We start from the raw sequence: 22,194 nt of genomic DNA, 5'->3' as shown, positions 1-22,194 counted from the left end.
AAAAATTACTCCAAGTTTGTGCAAGGATAGCAATGCAAGAGCAGATAGTAGGCTAGAGGGCTTCTGTCTCAGCTATCAGGTTTAAGAAACTTCAACAAATAAAATGATTAGTCATCACAAGTTTTACACGAGCTTGGTGACACAGACTGAAATCTGTAACATCCAACTGTTATTCAGTTATGTCATATGCAGTTTATATTTTAAAAATACCACTGCTAAAGGGTTAGTGGCCAAAAATTGACACTTACTTGCTGGGTGCCCGATCTTGTAAATTGGTTAATGCAGCAAAATTATTCCGTACAGTACGCAGGCTGGCCAGCACCTGAAACAGACAGAACGGTTTCAGTCTGAATTTCTGCACAGGTGAGACTGAATTAGCTCCACTCCACTATGCTGAAAGAAAAAGAAAGGACAATGCAAAATATCTACAAAAGGTTTCCAGGACTGGTTTGACAAAAGTCTTTGATCAGTATCTAACAATAACATGTATGTAATCAAAGGCCAATAGTTGTTTTGTTGTTGTTGTTGTTGTTGTTGTTGTTGTTTTTCTCATAAACAATTCATTATTTGTTTAATGACAGACTTTCTTAAAGAGAAGGAAAGTTTTTCACAGAATACCACTTAGTTCTCTGAAATGACCATAAAAGTATTCATATTTGGAGAACAGTCCATTCAATACATCAATACTACCTAATACTTCATACATAAGAAATGATTACAGATTTTTCCATTTGCAGTACAGCCCCCACAAACCTCAAATGATAAAGGGAATGAAACTGTCTAGACTGGCAGAGAAAATGTCAAGTGGCTCCTTTAAAGAGCCTGACTCATGTGGGGACTTAGTACAGAAGGCCACATTGAGAGAAAGGTGTTATCTGAGCAGGTGAGAAATGTCTGCAGGCACAAAACTATATTGCACATGGGGAAAGATTATATAAATGGAGTATTTGCTCTCTGGACTTCTTTTAGTAAAAGACAGCAGCTAGAGAGGGCAGCAAAGAAATATCTTAATCTAAGTGGTATAAAGGCATGCTCTGCTGAAGGAGTTTGGATGAAATAACACATTTTTCACCATGTTAACAACAAGAGGATGACATGAGTGTATAAGAATATACATAAGTGTATAAGAGTGTCTGACATGAGTGTATAAGAATAGATAACAGAGTGAAAGCTTTATAAGTTGTTGTTAGAGAGTGTTTTTTTTTTCTTGTTCCAAGCAAACACATCTTATATAATATTAACAGTGGTAAAGAAATGGTTTGGCCTTCTTAGGTTGCACAATTGCACAATAAATAAGGCAAAATTGTGCCTACCTGAGCAAATGGTGTCACAATCAAGTCATCTCCATGTCTGAAAAAAATAAGCAGATTTGTAAGTTAGATATTAGAGAAAACTATCTCCCTGCTACTGCTTTAACAGAAAGAAAATGAGGTTTAATAATGCACTGTGGGTATCTCCCCGTTTTACTGTTCAACAGTTACTGTCGCTGCTTCACAGCCTCTTTAGAAAAGCAAATACTAAATCAGTCATTGCCCAGTCATTCAGTGTATATGGGACTGCTGATGATCCAGCCTGTTTCTACACAGGACTGAATAGGAGAGACGTGAAGAGATATTATCCCAAAGGACAAACCTGAAAATACTGAAAGAGATTACAGTAAAGCTTACTAGCATGTTTGTGAGCACTGGCCAGGCAAGTAACTGCAGATGACTGGGCAGTGCATCACAGACTAATAAAAACCTAGTAAAACTTTCGAATTGACTCACACTGGTGTAGTTACAGGAGAGGGTAACCAAGAGTGTGCTGTTGCTGTGCCAACCTCACCCACATCACACTGGCTGACGTAGGGCATGGTGTTGCGATGACGCGTGGTAATGGAGAGGCAGGAAAAGAAGGGTTTCTTAGCTACTGCTCTGAAATTGTTGCATGGAGAACTTGGCTTGTGCTGTGAAGTATTTCCCCTCACTTCATGATTAAAATAGTAAAGTTACACATGAAGTACCATGTGCAATCATGTCTTAAACTAAGGGAACAGTAGAGAACCAAAGGAAGAAACTGACTAGAGATTGGAGCATGCATTAACAGCCCATTCTAATCCCGAGTGTGGGGAACAAGGAAAACTTGATATTTTCAGTTATCATATCTAGTAGACTGTAGCAGTTAAGATAAAAAAAATAATAATAATCAAAGATAAAAATCTATTACAACTTCATATTTAATTCTTTTGTATTTACCTACGGTGAATTTATCACAAAAAGCTGTAAATTGTACTGGGACCTGAAATTAGAAATTACCATTGTTTTGATACTGATTTATGTTATTCAAGTATAAAGTATGAGAAGTTACCAACAGATTTTCAAATCAAGGTCTAAGGTATATCAAATATTCAATTTTCAATACCTAATAAAAATATGAAGAATTAAACAAGCTTGTCATTAAGCTCCTTGTTAATGCACTGGACTGATTTATCATGTTTATAATAACCAATTGAATTTGGTTTCATCAGAGAAGGCCTCTGAATTACTTCCACAGTGCTTTGTTTCTTCTGGTTTGATGGGTTTTCAAACTGGGTCTGTGTTTTCAACTTAGCTCAACCATTCCTGCATAGAAAACAATCTAATGAAGCATCCTCACAACAGCGACTTCTTTAGACAGCTACGGAGGAAAATCCCCTTCACAATATTCCCATTAGCAGAGAAACATACTTTTTTTCCACATTCCTGGTGAAGCAGAGAGCTAGGAAAACTGATGACTTTGTTGTGCAAGTTAAGGTTGGTATCAGCAGCATTTAATTCAGCTTTCTAAAGCAATGGAAAGATCAAACCTTTTCCTTTTTAATCCTAACTGATCAAATAGACAGAAATTTGTTACTTCTTACAGTCAGGCTGATGTGGTCTTAGCGAGTATGTATCCACAGCAAAAGCATATGCCACACTCTTTGGTAATAATTTATAAAAGAAAACTTGACTTTCTTATCAGTATTGCTCAATGTGTTACATTGCAACACAAAAGAAGAGCAAGTCATAGAGAAATTGTATACCAAAGGCTTCGAGAGAATAAGCAAAGTGCATTTTTTTCTCTCATTCTCCTCCTAAATAGCCATAATGTGAACATATAAGCTACTTCACTTCCATAAAAACCTTGCTCTTTTTCTTCAAATTATGTGAAACAGTATTATCTGCTGTCTGACAGCTGGTTTGGTAAAACTGAAAATTGAATGGTCCTTCTTTTCACTACCTCCTGTAGGCTGCACTATTGGAAGTGGTGTTTCATTGCTCTTCTTCTCACTCAATGATCTTGTTTGCCACCTCTTGAAAATAATATCACTCCATTGCTGTAATTTTTGAATTTTATTCTAGTTAAGCTTTAGTTTGACTGTGTTTCACTGGAGAATATTCATAAAATACTGTGGCTTGTTATTTTTAAAAGGAGACTTTATTAAATATTAATTTAACGCACTGAAACCAATCCAGGATTTAATTGTCATATTTAAAATATCTTTTCTGTCAAGAGTAACAACTACAGAAATTATTACTACTTGGTAGAATAGTAATACTGGAAGCACAGATATGGGTTGCATCAAGAAAAGCATGACCAGCAGGTCAAGAGATGTAATTCTGCCCTTCTACTCTGCTCTCATGAGTATTGTGTCTAGGTCTGGAGTCCCTAGCACAGGCTGAGAGAGGGAGAGCTCTTCAGCCTACAGAAGAGAAGGTTCTGGGGGCACCTTACAGTTGCCTTCCAGTACCTGAAAAGGGCCTACAGGAAAGCTGGGGGGAGACTTTTTGTAAGGGCATGCAGCAATAGAATGAGGGGAAATACTTTTAAACTGGAAGTGGGTAGACTTAGACTAGATATCAGGAAGAAATTCTTTACTGTCAGGGTAGTGAGACACTGGAACAGGTTGCCCAGTGAGGTTGTGAATGCCTGCTCCCTGGAGGCATTCAAGGCCAGGCTGGATGGGGCTTTGTGCAGCCTCATCTAGAGGGAGGTCTCCCTGCCTATAGCAGGGGGTTGGAACTAGAAGATCTTAAAGGTCCCTCCCAACTCCAACTGTTGTATGATTCTGTGATTCCATGATAGCCTTAGTTTTCATAATTCAGTTAAGCATGTGCTAGATAAACTTGGAAAGAAAAGCAATTGCATCCTATGTTGACTAATCTTTAATCCATATTGGGCCAGGAAATCTGGAAAAGGTGAGAGTTGTCAAAAAGGGAGCAGTTGTCTAAACTGGCTTTGTTGCTGCTATTATTACTATTACTATTATTATTATTATTATTATTATTTGTATAGAAGAGCAAGAGCATATGATTTAATTAAGGTGCTACTGATCCATAGTGTACTGTTGTTTAGTAAAACACTATGAGTGTCTCACTGTTTTCTTTACTGTTGAAATGAAAGTTGATTGATGATTCTGTTTGGATTCTGTACAGGAGTAATGCCACACATCTTTATATACAGTGGCATCAAGAGGAGTGTAAAGCCAGTGTATCATAAGCTTCTAAATATAGACAAATATAGACAGAGCTGTTAATCTTCAAGATTAGAAGAAATTGTTCACATCACTGTTAACTGAGTTAACTAGAATGCCAGGGCATACTTGTTCATGTTTTCATTTTTCAAAGTAAAGACAAACTTGAAGGTAGATTTTAACACAGATCAAAAATTTTAAGTTATCAAATTCACTACCACCAAAAGAAAACAAAAAACAAACAAAAAAACCCAAAACACCTGTTAAAGCATGTAGCAGTCTATATGAGAAGAATCACTGATAAATAAAATACAGGCCAAATTACCAATAGCAGACCAAAGATTATAAAAAAAAAATAAAATTGCAAGCTATTTGACACCTTAAAATTATGAAGCTCGGCCTTCTGCAGTTTTGTTATTTTTCCTTCCTAACTTTTCCTATGGTGCATACTTGAGCTCTCCCCATGTCACCTATAATGGTCTCCATTCTGGAGAAGAGATAAAAGTGCCAAGTCAAGTTAGAAGTTAGATGCATATATTTAGCTAGCTGTTGACAAATGGAAAGTACACAATTTTTGCCTTCCTCTCCTCAACACTGTCATTAATTTATTTCTTCTACTCAAATTACAAGATAGTAATTAACTTTGTCTCTACCAAACAGGACCTTAGAGTTACATGCATTGACAGAAAGGGAAACAGGAAGGAAAATGAATTCAGGGATAGACTAGGTGACTGCAAGACCTTTATTTCTTAATTAAGATAATTTAATTTAATCATCCAATAAAAGTAGTTGCTAAAGAGACATTCTGCAGATCTGCTAGGATACTGTTAAAAAAAGATAGGATGTGTTTATGTGGTTGGAAAACGGTCAAGATATCCATTAAGGGGATATGTGTCCAAGACCATAGACACCACTAGAAATGTGAGCTTGCACTTGCCAGCATGGAGCTTGCAGAAAGGATCCTGAATAAGTTTTATCTTTGTAGAAGATTAATATTAAATTCAAGTTACAACTTTCAGACAGATGTGAATAACACAAAGGGAGTGATCTGAAGAACACATACTGCAAAAGTAAGACTTAAATAGGGTGAATAAAAGCACAGTCTAAACAAAGAAGGGGAAATGGACAAAATATGTTTATACTAACTTGACATACACTTTTACAGGACAAGGTCAAATGACAGCAGCTCCCAAAAGCTTCCAATAGATGCAGCAATTAACACAGCAATCTTTGGCATTGCTTTGAACTGCAGGTTTGCAATGAGGACCCATGGTTGAAGGTGGATTGTTGTGACAGTCTTTGCTACAGTTGTGATAAACCACAGACACATTAGACCAGCAGATGCTGGAACAGATGCCTCTGCAAGGCCAGAGGCTTTGGTGCAGCAGCTCTCCATATGTCAGAGGTGGCCTCCAAAGCCCTTGGCTGCTGAGAGTCCTGGGGCATCTCTCAGTCTAGGAGGCAGAGACCCTGTCTTGCAGGAAGTGGAAGCTGTGCTGGCCAGTGTCATATTTAAAATAGGAAGTGGGTAGGCTGTACAGTATAAGAGAAGATGAAAGTGAGACTGAAAGGATATTCTCTGAGACACAACTTGAACAGCTCTGACTCCAGCTGCAGGAAAGAAGCTATTCAGCACTGAGGCAAATGTAGCCTCAAGAAAAGGGGAAGGATGGAAGCTGGTGACTTCTGGCACCAAGAGGAAGGCTAGCCTAAGTTAATACAAACTAGGTTCCCCACCCCCAGTGCTGAAGAGGAACACACAAGCTTCCAGGCAAAATTGGTGAGGCACTGTAATGGGTGACCCTTTGGTACAGGGAGTGGAGACACTCATTTGTCAGACTGATTTGTCAGCTAGAGAAATTTGCTGTCTGCTAGAAGCCCAAATCTAGGATACCATGGAACTGCTACTGAATCTGGTCCAGCCCTGTCTTCTCCACATGGATACAAGCAGTACTGCTACAGTAGACCTACACAGTTTCCAAACTGACTATAGAGATATAGGGGCAGTAGACAAGGGCCCAGAAGCCCAGTTAATGTTCTCTTTCTGGCAAGGCTGAGGGTGTAAGTAGTAGAGCACTGAAATTAAAAGTCAAAAATTGTTTGTTGAACTGGTGCTCGTGACAAGGTTCTGGGTTTTATGATCATGAGACAAGGTTTGCAGAACCCCATCTTCAAGACAGAGGTAGCATCCACTTCTTCAAGCAAGGCAAGAATACATCTGCCAATAGGGGGTTTGACCTCTTAAGGAAGGGTTTAAATTTGAAAGAATAGGAAATGAAGATGATAACCAGCACCCCTCCAAGGAAGACCTGAGCAAAGGGCATGGTGTCATGTGAGAGGGAGAGATCATAAAATCAACAAAGTGGGGCTGAAGTGAGGTCACCTCCTACACTTGCTCAATTAAAGAAAAATATTCCAAGCTCTTTTTAGAAGCCCAATGTGCTGGGGTGCCTCTCTAAAGTGCTATATACTAATGCAGATAGTATGGAGAATAAACCAGGTGAGATAAAGATATGTGTGCTGTTGCAAGGCTATGGTCTTGCTGGGATCATGGATATCAGAGAATTATAGGAGTTGGAAGGGACCTCTGGAGACCACCTAGTAAAAACCCCTAAAATATGGAACACTTCATCAATTTGCATGTCAAAAGTCCTTAGGTCAGAGAAGAGAGTGAAAAGCAATCTCCCACCTCTGATCTTCAGGAGAGTCAATGATGGTTTCTACAGGGATCTGCACAGAAGAATACTGTGGGATAAGTACTAAGGGAGTAGGGGCTAAAGAAAGCTGATTAATACTCTAAGAGTAACCTTCTTTAACCTGAAGAGCTGACCATCAAACCACAGAAGAAAGTGAGGCAAAAGTGCTGGAAGAGATGAACAAGGAACTCTAATTCAAGAATGAAGAATGTTGTTGTTTTTCTTTTACTTTGACTTTCATTGGACCTTTCTATCAGCCTTTACTAGGCCTTTTTCAGCCTTATATTTGGCCTTCAGTGGGCCTTACCTGGCTCTTCTTTTGGCCTCCTTTGGATCTTTTGTTTTTTTTTGCCTCCTGTGGGTCCTTTATTTACACCTTTGTTTCTGCTCTCCTTTAGGCATTTTTCCCCTTCATTTTGCCTTTTTCATTTGGCCTTTGCTGGCTCTTTCTTTTTTTCATCTTTCTGAAGTGGACTTCCGTAAGGCCCTTGACTCTGTCCCCCTAAGTTTCTCATAGACAAGCTGGTGAAGTATGGACTAGATAGGTAGGCAGTAAGGTGGACTGAAAACATGCTGAACAGCCATGCTCAGAGGGTTGTGAGTAGAGGTACAAAGTTTAGTTAGATGCCAGTAGTAGTGTACCTCTAGAACCAACACTGGATCCAGTATTCAACTTCATTAATGATCTGGATGATGAGCAAGTCTGTAGATGATACAAAACTTGGAAGAGTGGCTGATACACTGGAGAGTCATGCTGCTATCCAGAGGGACCTGGACAGGCTCAAGAGCTGGGTTGACAAAAACCTCAAATATAGCATGGTGAAGAAAGAAGCCCTGCAGCTGGGAAAGGACATGCTCAGTAGCCAGTACATAAAGGAAGACATCAAGCTGGAAAGCAGCTCTGCAAAAAAGGGACCTGAGGGTTCTGGTGGACCCCAAGTTGAATATCAGTAAGCAAAGTGCCCTTGCCTCAATGAAGGCTAATGATACAGCCAGCAGGTCAAAGGAGGTGATCTTTCACCTCTCCTTAGCTTTTATGAGACCACAACTGGAGGAGCACTATGTCCATTTCTAGGTTCCCCATTACAAAGAATCATCGACATACTGCAAAGTCCAAAGAAGGGCCACAACAATGCTTATTGGATTGCAACATCTGTCATGTGAGGATTAAGTGAAAGATATCAGCCTAGCACAGAGAAAGTTTATAGGGGACCTTATCAATGTATATGAAGAGGACAGAGCCTGGCTCCTTTTGGTGTCATCCAGTGCCCCATTAAGAGGCAAGGGGCATAAACTGGAACACAAGATCTATATGAACAATGGGATAAACTTATTGCGCATGTAATTGAGGTCAAGCATAGATTACACAGAGACATTGTATCAGCTCCTTTCTCAGAGGTCTTCAAAAGAGTCTGGACACCATCAGGGCAGTCTGCTCTAGGTAGCCCTGCTTGAACAGAGGAATTGGACCGGATGCCTCTCAGAGATCTCTTCTAATCTAAACTGTACTATGAATCTATGGAATAAAATCACCGGTTAACCTTCATACAATTTATATAGTTAAAATTATGAGATTAGTGGAAAAGAACCTTGACATGGCATTATTTTTAAACATGATCACACTGGTTTGACACACTCCACTTAAATGAAAAACTAAGTAATCTGGCAAAGATATATGCTGTCTGAAAAAGCTGGTTGACCTTTAAAGCCAAATAGTGTCATTTGCCTTGGATTCTCTGGCTACAGAGTTGAAACTGAAAGAATAAAGCTGCTAACAGCCTTTGAGAAGCCACAGTGGACACTGGCTATTTGGCATTTCTATAGCAAAGAGATAAGGTCAAGATATGACAAGAATCAATGCAATTTTTGGGACATTTATTCTTTTATATACAAATATATCACACATAAAATTGAGGGAAAATCCGTATTGTTTACACACAGATAGGATAAAATAAGAAGATAATAGTAGTTTTCTGTTTAAAGAAATAGGAAGAAAACCTCAGTCCCTGAGAACTCCCTAATCTCAGCTAAAACAAAGACTGATTATAGGAGTTCTCCTTGGATTATCAGAAACCTAAGCAATTTAAGGCTTAAGAAAATAAACCAAAGGGAAAACCATTTCTCAGTAGAAAATACTGCAGATGTGAATGTTAACAAATACCCCGATTAACTTCACATGGAGCACAAATCAAGTTAACTCCCCTGTGACATGCTGAGGAAGAAAACAATACTTGGCTTCTGTATGATCAGAGACCCAAAAGACAGCTCAGAACATAGGTCATAAAATATGGCTGATATACACCAAGATATGTCATGTACTAATTGATTTGGAACTTTCCATGTAGAATGAGTATTTTCTATATGAAGACACTAAGGTGGCTTTAATTTTTCATTACACCTTTTTATCAGCTCAGTTCCTGAACATATTTTACTAGGCTTGAAAGAGCCCTTTGAATAAATGAAGTCTGCTCTTTTGTGGTTACAGTGTTAAGTTACTCAGTTTACAATCCTACTTCCATCTGAACTGCATTAGAAACAATGAACTATTCTTCCTCATCCTTCAGTTTGTAACGGATATGATTCTGTTTTTCCAAATCTTGATAGAACTCCTCATCTTGTGTGCTAATGCAATTCACTTGGAAGTAAGGTGTTTTTAAATAAGGATCTTGAGATCCAATCCAGGCATTAACAGGAAGTGTTATCTGGTTAAGTATATATCTTACTGCATGTTTCTCAGCACCACATCATAGCATGTATGCTTTTGAGAAGACTAGGAACAAGAGACTTGGTTGGGTGACAAATGCAGCTAAGTAGATTTTGCTGATCAAAACCAAGACTCATTTAACCTAGATGCTGTTTCATTCAGCTACTTCCTTCTCAGTAAGCTTAAATCCTATTCCAAAGTGACTGCACTCATACAAGTGACTTCAGTAATCTACCAAATGAAATAATTTTGTTTTAAATATAGCATGCCATCACAAAAAGATGTTGGCATGATATGCAAGATATGAAAACTCAGGACAACTCAAGAAATTACCTGAATCATCCCTGTAAGTGTTCAATGTCATTTTGAATGGAGCTTTGGGCAACCTCATCTAAAGAAGGATACCCCTACAGAGTGCGTTGGACTAGATAATCTTAAAAGATCTCTTACAATCCAAACCATTCTGTGTTTCTAATATTCATATTGATTCAAACAGCCAACAAGCTTCAATGGTTTAATCCTACCACAATACAACAGAATTATGATGGGCAACTCTGAGCAGACAACTTGCTCTAAGTCTAGCAGAACTGTTCAGTGCTAAATAAAGAGAACAAACTTGAGGCAATGGCAAGGGAAAATATGTTACTACAGTGCAGAACCTTGCTTTTTGCATTGAAGAAGGGAGATCATACTTTGAACCACAAAAAAGCTGAACTCATTGCGAAGAGTCCAGGCCAATTGAGCCATGCAATTGTTGGACTGTTCTTGCAACATAAATCATCATTTAGCTCTAAGCAGAGATGCAAATAAATGAGCATCACAGTGACAAAAGAATAGGATTGTTTACTGCTCAGGTCAGAGAAAATTAATAAATGGCTGTGCTCATATGACTGGAAGCAATCAAGTTACTGCAGCTTAATGAGTTATTATTAATCATTTTTTAATTGCATTAGCTGACACATGTAAACTTTTAGCTTGTTTTAAATGAAAATAAAATTTATTACCTTGAATTAATCAGCACTTTGTTGCCTGTCCCTGCTCTAAATCTATAAGTGATTAGAACTGATAAAATTATCTCATTTCTGAAGAAAACAGTATATGATGGTCCATGGGAATTCCCACTGATACAGGCTGAAAGATTTCCCTTCTAAAATAAGTGAAAGCAGAGCTTCTAAGAACAGCACTTATTCAAGCTAACTTCCCAGCCTGAGGGAGCTAGGCACAAGAAGATTTTGCTCGCTTCAAGGTTTAGATAATGGAGTCCCTGAAACAAATTCAAAGGCTTCTACATTCATGTACTCATTTATGAGAAAAAATAAAATACAAAAAGAACATGCAGTATTTTTTTTTTTTTCTAGAAAAAACATCAAGACCTCAAGAAAAAAACAAGGGATGAGACATCAGAATTCCAGATTTTCTAATTTCGGAGAACAAACTCCATGGTTAACACAACATGAGCATCACTGCAAGAATACAGAGAGTTGTGTGTGCCCTGTGGGATGAAATATGAACTAATGTTCTGGGTTGTGAAATAAATTCAGCCTGTGTGTGAGCTGGAGAAGTGGTTTAAGAAGCTTCTTCAAAAACATGAAATCCCTCTTTATAAAGCTCCTTTTCTCAATGCTGCTGCCATCCCTCAGTATTGCAAGCATGTCTGTATACACAGAACACACGCATACCCTCCATTGCAGCAGTAGATCTGTGTAGCAAGCACTGAGATGAACACTGCTGTGATTTAGCTGAAATCCGAGCCAAGAATTGGTTTTGGTGTAATGATTCTGATAACAGCCATTCTTGACTGAAGATGTTTAGCAATTCAGATGGCTTTGTTTAGTGCAGGAGCAGAAAGTAATCTGCCATTTTGCTTTGAATATCCAGTATTCCCAAAATTTTTTGTAGTGTAAGTGATATATTTTACAGCCAAGAGTTCTATTTAGAAGATGATTCATTTTTAGAAATCAGGCATAAACCCAATAATGAATCTGTTTTGTATTAACATTATATAGAATCAAATTTCATTTCATCAACAAAAATAAAAATCTTATTCAACATGTATACTAGAACACCTTAAAATCTCCTGAATTAAAATGAATATCAAAAGATGTTTCCTCAATGCAAAAATATTCTGGTATTGGTTACAACATAACTAATATCCTAACAAGTGAAATTAGCTGAAACATTTTAATTTAAGAAAATAGGACATTGTTCTTCGTTTTGGATTGCATTTGTAAAATGTTCCAAGCCACTGAAAAGAACACAGTGGTCTTCTTTTTTAAAAAATATTTTCTACAATTATTAGTATTTATTTTAAATACTAATTACTCAGTTTAAGCTGCAATCTGAAGATTTTATTCAAATTAGAAGATCTTAAGAATAAACAATTCTTATATATAAAAAAAAAAAAGTAAAATATTATTCTGTTTTCCCTATGGCCTTCTAAACACTTCTCTTTGAATGGGTAAGTTAACAACTCAAGCAGCATACTACAGTTTTTTCATTGATTTTTTTTTTCTATGCTGAAATTGAATTGAAAATGCTTCATTTTAGCAGAGTTTTTGGAGAAAGTTCAACTGTTTAGTTATTCTATAAGTTTATATCACAAATTTAGAAAAAGAGAACTAGATAAATTGTAAGATATTGCACAGCAACTAAAGAAGAAAGGCAGTTATTTCTCATTTATTCACTCTATGTGCATATAATGTATTCAATGTGCTTTTTGTTGTTTTTTTTTCCTGCCCTCTTAGAATGTTAGGAATACGTTAATGCAGATCGCCTCTCAAGGAAAAGGATATTTTTCTCCTTCAGATGCATACTCACTGTATTTTATTAATAAATCTACACTGTGCTGGCTCAGAAACAGAAGAATAAGATGTATCACTGGTAATTTGGCTTCCTGTTATTGATGAATATATATATTCTCATTTCATGATGTTAATGGCACATTAAGTCTTCAGTGAACATCAGTAACTGCCTAGGTTGACCATATTTGTCTTCCATTATTTTAAGTGCTTTCCTGTTATGAATCTGATCCAGACTCAATACAACAAGGTTGTATTGAAAAAAAAAAAAAAGGAACAGACTGTCAAGAAATGGGAAATTTGTGTGCAAATTCACCTCAGTTGTTCCATGTGCCAATTAAAGGGATATTTCAGATCAGTTGCAGATTCAGATCAGGACCAGACCTGCTAGTCATCGACAAATATGGGAACACCTCATCCTGGAATTTCCCTGTATTTAAGATAATTCCACAGCCATAATAATTCTATAAATCTTTTTATCTTTTCCCTTTGGAAAGTTACATATTATTTTGGCTTCATTTTGGAAAGAAATATCCACACAAATTAAAAATCCCACAACTGTTTCTTCAGGTACTGAAGACAGGGATAATGTATCCTGACTGAACAAATCCAATCTCTGTATGTCATGTTTTTCAGACATTAGCAGCTCTCTTTGTCTCGAAATAGTCCATATATGGGTTTTCCTATTCAAAGACTAGTATTTTTGTTGTTGCTGCTGTTTAAATATATATAAACATTGTAGACAGGGAGCAATGGTTTACCAACATGCATGTTATAATGTATTCCACAGAGCAGCATCTCCTCTAGAAGGAGGCCGTATTATATTGTAGTTAGAGGGAAAACAAATTTTGGAGTAAATTACATCTTCTTTATACTTGTTTTATCAGAAAGTATTGTCTGAAATTTGCTGTCCTGCTTAGGAAACTGAAATCCTGGTGGCCATTTTGCCACTGAACAGATCACTAGGCCAGTGGCCCTGCAGTTACTACAGACCATGTTCCCTAGCTTTCTGGTGGCTGAACAGAAATAAGCAAATTTCGTGTAGCTATGCTAGTTAGAACTTATTTCACCTGATCAAAGAAACAGTACTGATCGCCACTATGGGAGATTTCAAAAATCCCCATGCCAGCTAATGTTTAACTCAGAAAAGTTCAGCTGGCCAAGTCTTGTGTTAAAACATGAGTTCGGCTCTAGCCAGTGCTTGTTGGTTTCTTTCTAGAGTTTATGACAGCACTAATGATTTCATTGAATAATCCATTTTTTAAAATCTCATTAGAGACCTAGGTTTTGCTAAATTCTTTTCTATGAGATTCTTTACAAATTAGATCACATGCACCATTAATCATAACAGCAATCCCTTAGCAGGGAAAGCATATGAAGTATTAACCATTGCCTCCTCTGTCTATATTTTCAAGTTTTGAGTAGCAAAAGCAGTTTATCAGGTGAGTATTTAGAAATTAGGCTGCCACCGCAAGGCATCCACATTCAAAGCTCACTGCTTCAACGATGTCTTTGAATGTAAAGGAGAAAATTCTTCCAAAACAATATCAAAGATTTTTTTTTCCCACTGTACTATAACTTTGAAATTAGAAGCTTTTAAATTTCCTTTTCCATTCTTTACTCTTCATATCTTTAAGCTTGTTTTCCCAATCCCTTCACAGATAATGCCCTCTTAATTCCTCATTTTGGCTTACACATAGGTTAACTTTTTCTGCATATCCTCATCTCTCGACTAGAAATCCTATAGCTATGCTTCTCAATGAATCTATGCTCTTCTGTCTTGGACCTTGTATCTTCCTGTCTAAACCACCTGCCTATCCAGTACAGCCTTGAATGGCTTTTGCTAATCTTCTCACGTCATCTCCTTGTACTCCTTTTTCTCTATCATACTATTTGTTCCAAGGGATAATTGAAGAAAAAACACCTGATTCCTACTCCTTTTGATTTGCTTTTCCTTTTTCTACAATACACCTGCTTTTTCTGCCTTTTGCAATGCTACAGTTGAGTTGCCTTGTACTCATCCTGTCTTTTGTTCTTTTCCTTGACTAACCTGGCTTCTCAGTTCAAAATATGTTTCAGTCTCTCTGATTTAAAAAAATTCTCATTCTTCCATTCTCTGCTGTTGTTTCTGTGATTTCCTATCTCAGCTCACTGAATGAACTCCCTCTGGTTGCTATGTGATGTTTACTAGGTTGGAAAAAAGGATCACTCTGTACCTTTTCCTGAGAGTACTATCTGACTGTATTAGACTCTTGACTATCATCTTGTGCTTTGATTTTAAGTCATTTGTGTCAGGAGGACACTGTTTTGCCTCGGGTTTTTGAAGAACAGAGGACAATTGAGTTCCATCCCTTGGCTGCAGCTCAGAGCTGCCACATCACTGCAAATGATATATAATGGTAAAATAATGAATTCAGTGCTTTAACACTGCCATCCTCTGGTTGGTTTTGAACACAACGCTCTATATTTGACCAAAATCTTGAAATTTTGTTTTTGTCTCACCTTAAGTGATATTTACTGCTGTAAAGTTGACTGAGTACTAGAAATAACAGAAATCTTCATTACATCTCCTCCACGCCTTTTGTTTTCTATTTTGCTTTATAAAGAAAAGTGCTGAGACTGATAACACTGTAGAATTAGAGGAGTCCAGGATAAACTGCTATGTACAGTTCATTCACCTGCATGACTTCAGTGATTTCTATGTTTTGTAATATATTTTTCTCATGCATTATAGACATGCAATACTTAACATTAAAAACACATATGATGCAAAACAGAAATTGTGAGTGATTTGAATGCTCTTGTGACACTTTCCCTGAAAAGTCTTGTAGCTTCTACCTTATTTAGGAAAGTCTTGAACTGAAGCTATTTTAACAACCTTTTTTCTTTATATTTTCTTCATTATGTTCTCTTTTGAAATTTTTCATTCTTGCATTCCTTGTTTTTCCTTAAGTTGATTTCTGTGATACAATCAGTTTCATCATTTTTAGGCTGACTGATATTTGATTAACATTATATGCAAAACTAGCTGCATATTTCATTTCTTAAATAGCAGGAGAATTAACCTTCTTAGCACAACGTTTTTTTTCTATGACAGGAGACTGTGGAAGTCTATTCAGATGTGAGTTCCAATAAATTTTAAATGCAGATGAATTATTAGAAATTGTTGAGAGGAAGAATTGATACAAATATCTAAAGAAGAAAGTGTGCTCAGTGTTTCAGTAATTATTTTTTTTTATTCAATTTATTGTCATGTGCTGAAATATTACCCAAAATTCTAGGAAATATAGGAGAGGATTATGAGTGCAAGGATGGAACACTAATTCAATTCTTAATTGAAATGACTCATCAAAGCAATGCAGTGACCTGGATTGCTTGCCTGAACGTAAAAACCCTTCCAAATGGTCTCCTTAACATGAGTGCAGCACTAAAAGCTTGACTTCAATACATCTGTAAGAACTGTTACAAGTCAGGAAAAGGTATGCTAGATGAGCATCTCCATTTACAAACAGAAAACTTTTTTTTTTTATAAGGGAGCAGGGTGTGTCTTATTCATTTTGTCTCAGTCAAAATTGGTCACACTGGGAACAAAGCTTACTGAGGACTTCAATCTACTGTGCTTAACTGATATATGGACCTTAAAGAAACTCTGTAAAGGCATGAGTTTTTTTGAACCTGACACTTACATAGGAATAAAGTTATAAATAGATGATTCTAATTAACACTTCTAAAAATGATATATAAGGTGAGGAGTCTCCAGTTATAATGATCACAAGTAAAATACCACATTAAATTTCACTCATTATTATGAAAACTATTTTCCTTTGTTGTGCATACTAGTGCTGTTATTTTTTAAAGACAATATTTATTGGTTTTTGGTTTTTTTTTTAGATTATATATTAATGCTGGATTCTCAATGATTTTTACATCCCTGTTCATTATGGGACTTTTACAAGTCTGGTCCTTTATTATAGCAGTTTCTAATTGAACCATAAACACCTATTTGGCAGTGAAATTTGGAGCAGATTAATCAATCAAACAAACAAAAATTCTTAATTTCTATGATTTTCATGTGACGGAAGATAGGATATTTAACATGTTTCCACTGTCTTACAAATAAACAGAGATTTGCATCTGACTTCTACTACTCATTCAATCTGACATATACACATATTTGCAACATATGATTCACTAGCAGGAAATACACATTATCACAGAAAAAAACGTCTACTTTAGTAAGAGGACAGAATAACCTTCCAAAAGTCTTCTCATTGTCTCTCTTGAATTTATTAATTTTTAACATCTACCTGGACTAGGATGAAGTATTTGATATTATCCTCTACAGTAGGTGCTGAGAGCTCTGCTTCTGGGCACAAATAGCATGATGCACTCAGTTGTCCGGGGAGTTTTAGAATGGGCACTGGGAAAATGTTTTTAATGTGGAGTTGGTCAAACGATGGATTAGGTTTCCAGCAAGGTGGTTGATGCCCCATATAACTCAGGATATTATATTCATATCATTTGAATTTTTGGGTGGTCCTGTGTGGAGCAACAAGTTGGACTGAATTATCCTTGTGGATTCCTTCCAACTCAGGATATAATCTATGATTCTGTTCCTAACCTATACTATCCTAAAAGAAGTCTAGATAATTGGTAAAGAGGAGTGATCTTCCCTATCTAGTCCATGCTTATGAGACTCCATCTGGAGTACTGCACTCAGCTCTGGGTCCTCCAGCAGAAGAGAGACATGGAACTGTTAAGAGTGTTTTCAGAAACTGGCCACAAAAGATTATCAGAGGGCAGAAGCACAATTTCTATGAAGACAGACTCAGGGAGCTTAGTCTGGAGAAGAGAAGGCTCTGGGGAGATGTTGTTGTGGTCTTTCAGTATTTAAAGAGGGCCTACAAGAAAGGACTCTTTATCAAGCATTGTAGTGATAAGACAAAGGGTATTTTAAACTAAAAGAAGATAGGTATAGATTAGTTATAAGAAAGAAATCTTTCACTACAAAAGTGGTGAGGTGCTGGAACAGGTTGTCCAGAAAGGTTGTGGATGCTCATTCCCTGGAGGTGTTCAAGACCAGGCTGGATGTGATCCTGGGCAACTTGATCTAGTGGAATGTGTTCCTGCCCATGGCTGGAACTAGATGGTTCTGTAGGTCCTCTCCAACCCAAATCACTCTATGATTCTATGACAAATAGTAAATCTTATATCTGAAACCTGACAAGTGTCTGGTGTAAATAACTGGTGTATATATATTTATATATTTAAGCAGAAGTCGACTTTCTATAGCTTGTATTGAAAAAATCTTAAAACCAAGGTATCAGAGTTCTCTTCAGTGTTGTGGTAAATCAGTATTGGTTGTCTTCAGTATTCTGTCAAAGTTAGTACAGTGCATAGGTACTTCAAGTACATCTTCACAATAAGCTTACTTTCAAAATACTGAAGAAACAAATAAAAACATAAATAAAGAAATAAACAATTATCCATGACTTCTGTACACAAGTGATTGTGCTCTTTCAATTTTAAACACCATTTTCTTGTGGCTGGGAAGACATTACACAATTATAGACCAGAACATCTGCTAAGGGGACTTTATGATGTACTTACATATCACTGGCAATAGAGGAGTTCCTGGACATAGATTTTGGAGAGAGGTCATAGTCACTGTCTGACCGGTAAAGGAAAGACTCCCTACGTTGACTGTGGACAAAATTTGCCTGAAGAATTAGCCCTGATCCAGGGCTCGTCATGGGATCCAAGGGACTTCGTCCCGATGATGTACCATTGTCCACATCGAAACTGCAAAAAAAAAGGAAAAAAAGATTTGTGCCATTGGCATAGGAGATTTGAAAGTAGTGAACACTATTCTAGAAAATTTATTTCTAGGCAAATTTGCTTCACATTAACTGGAGTAACCATGATCTGGCCAATTTTACTGCTAAGGCAAAAAGAAGGTACAAAAGAAATATATTTTACAATGGTGATAACCAAGAAAGTAAGTCTGAAAGAAACTAGATTTGGTAGCAGAAAAAAACAAACCACTATTAGGAAAACAGGAGCCTATATGCTTCTCTGTGTGTTGATTGATTACCTATGAGCTCTATACATCAGAAATGTGACACAGTTCTCATCTTAAGGCCCTGTCTCTCCTGAGCTGAACCCTCATTACTCCAATTCCCAGAAGGTCGCAGGTACTCTTTTGTTAAGAGTTCTCATTCCTCATACTTGATTACTACTCAAATACTTCAAGAATGTATTTTGTCTTTTCTCAATAAATCAAGCATGAATAATGTGTATTTGCACGCATTGGAGGGAGATAGTATTTTACAGTTGGACTGAAGAAATGAGGTCTGTGATCACTGCCAAACAGAATGATTTACATGGCCATTCTTGTCTTATGCCTTTGAACTTTGCAGTTTCAATCTAGTACTTCTAGTTACTGTTTGGTAGTGCAAGTGCTACACAACTTTATCATTCCTAGGGAGCACTGCTGTCATGAGAAGCATAACAAAAGACAGTCCACAAAGGGCTTTGAAAATCAGCACAAAGAATTTGAATGGGACTCAATTAATTAGAAACCCGAGCAGGGTAAGCAGCCCTGGGTGATGCATTTATGGAAACCTGTTCTGTTTAGCAGCCTGATCACTGTATTTGGTACTAGACAAGAGTTTTTTGAAACATGTAGCTTAGTATCTAGATTTCATGTGTTGCAGTTTGGAATCTTGGAAGCCATGAATGACTGGATTATCAAGATTTTGTCCGCATATGATAAAATGGAGCACATTATACTAATCCAGAAGTGGAAGAGGACTTCTGTTTTTTCAGTTGTTTGCCCCTCTAAAACTGAAGATTAATTGTAGTGTTAAAGCACATGAGAAAAGGTGTGTAAGAGACTGGTTTACAACTACTAAGCATAGTAACAGGTACTCTAGTAATGCTATTAAAGCACATAGAATGATGCACATAATTTTCTAAGTATCAATAAGCTTTAGAATGTACTAGTAGCAAACAATTCTAAAAATAGACCTTTTCAAAAGAGTGTTCACATGAAGGATACCCACTGTTTTCAATCACGCCTAATGGCAGTTGGAGAGAAAATAGTTGGTACAAATGGTACATATCAGCTGCTGATTAGACTTCCACCTGGAACATGTCACAGCAGGTACAAGCTACTCTGCACTAGCTTGCTTCTTGCTGCTATCTACCACTGATCTGAGGCTGTGCTGTCAGCAGTGGTGAAGCTTCACTGAAGTGACAGCACTCCTCCAGCCTTTTTGCATGCCAAATGAACTAATCAATTAAATCTACATTGCCTATTTACTGCCTCAGAAAGTAGGGTTTTAAAAAATAAAAAAATAAATAAATAAATAAAAAATTTATATATATATATATATATATAAAGAAACAGCTATTAACAGGCATTAAACAGATATTTTGCAAGTATTATTCAAAGTGTATAATAAATCAGCCATAAAAGCTATAATAAAGTAACACAGGTTATAAATACAGATTGTTAAACAAATCAACAGACGTTTCCAAAACAATTCACTAGCAATTAACACTAAGATTTACACATTTTCCCAAATTTGGTTTCTTTTAATTATGGCTGAATACTTCTGTGTCTACTGTACACTACATACATAATATAATCGATTTTAAATAAAATAAAAAAAAGCCAGCAACATAATTTGCATGGTAGGGTGACAGAGTTCTGCCACCTGTTTGCTGGATGATTCTGGAAAACACAAAGCTCCTCTCTGCATTTCATTTTCCCTATTCTTTGTATTTTTGATCACTGTGAGATCTGCTCACAAAAAGCAGTGAAAATATTTCGAAAGGCAATACAGAATGGATATTACTCAGATTATTATTAGATAAGATGAACGTACAAGATAGTATGAATGGTAAAACAGTAACAAAAAGAAATAAAAAAAGGTAAGATATCCTTTGCAGCTTATATGACAATAAGTTAAAAACCATATTACCATTCCTGCTAGTCTGACTAATAATATTCACTAGTAATACTGACACTGATAGATACTGATAAAGGTACTAATTTCTTTTGATTTCCTGAGTATTTCAAGAGCAAAAAAATACAATACCAGTGAAGGTTTTGGAACATTTACGAGCTCACTCTCTCTCAAAATCATAACACTTATTTAATTACCAAAATAATAACATTATTTTCTTCAAACACATGCAATAAAACACAAACTCCTAACTACACAGTCTGCACATTTTCTTCTTCTGAGGACAAAATGTTAGATATTTCATACAATTTTATATAAAAGAGAAGGTGGTTATTTATGCCTGTGTTCAGTAAGACTGATTTCTGAAATGACAATGTTATTTCAAAAATACATATACATATATAAAAAATAAAAGATTATAGTGATATCTGGATTATAGTAACGTATGTTTTTAATTTCAGATTTGTTTTTGATTTCTTTACCCACCTTTTGTGAGACAATATGAACATCCAATTACCAATTTTATTTTTCCCAGTCAACAACTAAGGCCAGACTTCCATGAATATCTTCACTGTCAAGTTACTAAATATTGACCATAAAATAATTACAATTGTATAAAATCACATTTGGTTGGCTGTGAGAGGCCCAGCTGCTTGCACCACCAGACAACTGTATGTGCAAGATTTGCACGTATATCTTGTGACAGGAATTTTATCCTGTGATACTGTATTGTGTCCACTAGATGGGTGTCAAAAGTAAAGAAATGGATCCGAGTATATCAGCTAGGATCTGGCTTATATGGCTCAACCAAAATCTCTTCTATGTAAATATCCATAATGAAAAGAAATGTTCAGTGCCGCAGTGAAAAAGTGAATGTGAATTCAGCACTTGTGTGCCAAAAAACATGTGCCTGTATAAAAAGTTTCTATAATGCTGCAGTACTTAAGTCTCTTCAACTTACTGAGATGCACTATCACTTTTGGATATCAAAGGTTACAGAAGTCTAAATTGAAAATGCTTTAGTACACTGAAAATAAAATATTCCTTTGTCTGAATCCTGAGCCTTTTTTTTTTTTTTTTGCAAGAGATGGAGGTACTGATCATGTTGCATCAAGTGAATAGAGAATCAGAATGGAGAACTGAAGACTTTGAAAACAAGTTGTATTCTTTTTTTCTACATGCACTTAAAAAAAGATATAAATGTTTAAGATTCAAAATAGGATGGACTCTCTAGTTTGCCTGGGCTGAAACTGCAGAAAGTCAAATGTGGTGGCTTCATATTTATCTTTCCATTCCTGGAAAATTTTAAATAACAACAATAATACGTTGTGAATTAAAAAGTGCACAATCAGTAATAAGGCAAATATTATTCTTTCTCTCATGTGCTACCCTGCCTACTTGTACTTTTGGTAGAGAAGGCTTTCAAAAATGAAGAAGGAGCATAGAAGTTGTTAACGAGGATACTAGAACCGTTTTGCCACCTTTTCATATACCCATTAATGTGCTCTTTTAAAGATATCATGGATCTGCAGCCAGCTCCAGGCACTTTGAG

General features: G+C 36.5%; 1 protein-coding gene across 7 annotated transcripts in view; it reads right to left on the bottom strand.

The window, feature by feature from the left end:
• The window catches only part of PDE4D (phosphodiesterase 4D), a 563,993-nt gene that overhangs the window by 92,105 nt on the left and 449,694 nt on the right, over positions 1-22,194 (bottom strand). For 6 of the 7 annotated variants that reach the window (XM_065739842.1, XM_065739848.1, XM_065739847.1 and 3 more), the window contains 3 exons: positions 18,280-18,471; positions 1,314-1,350; positions 249-322 (listed from right to left, as the gene is read on the bottom strand). In XM_065739842.1, the coding sequence (XP_065595914.1) occupies positions 249-322; positions 1,314-1,350; positions 18,280-18,471 (303 nt within the window). Of the gene's footprint in view, positions 1-248; positions 323-1,313; positions 1,351-18,275; positions 18,472-22,194 lie in introns of those variants that run through there. The other variant, XM_065739849.1, reaches the window with a different exon arrangement.

Source organism: Cyrtonyx montezumae, unplaced genomic scaffold (genome assembly GCF_038088225.1).
Source record: "Cyrtonyx montezumae isolate F1298 unplaced genomic scaffold, pur_monq_1.0 scaffold_25, whole genome shotgun sequence".
In the NCBI taxonomy this organism is placed as follows: domain Eukaryota; kingdom Metazoa; phylum Chordata; class Aves; order Galliformes; family Odontophoridae; genus Cyrtonyx; species Cyrtonyx montezumae.
This window is presented reverse-complemented; position numbering and strand designations above follow the sequence as displayed.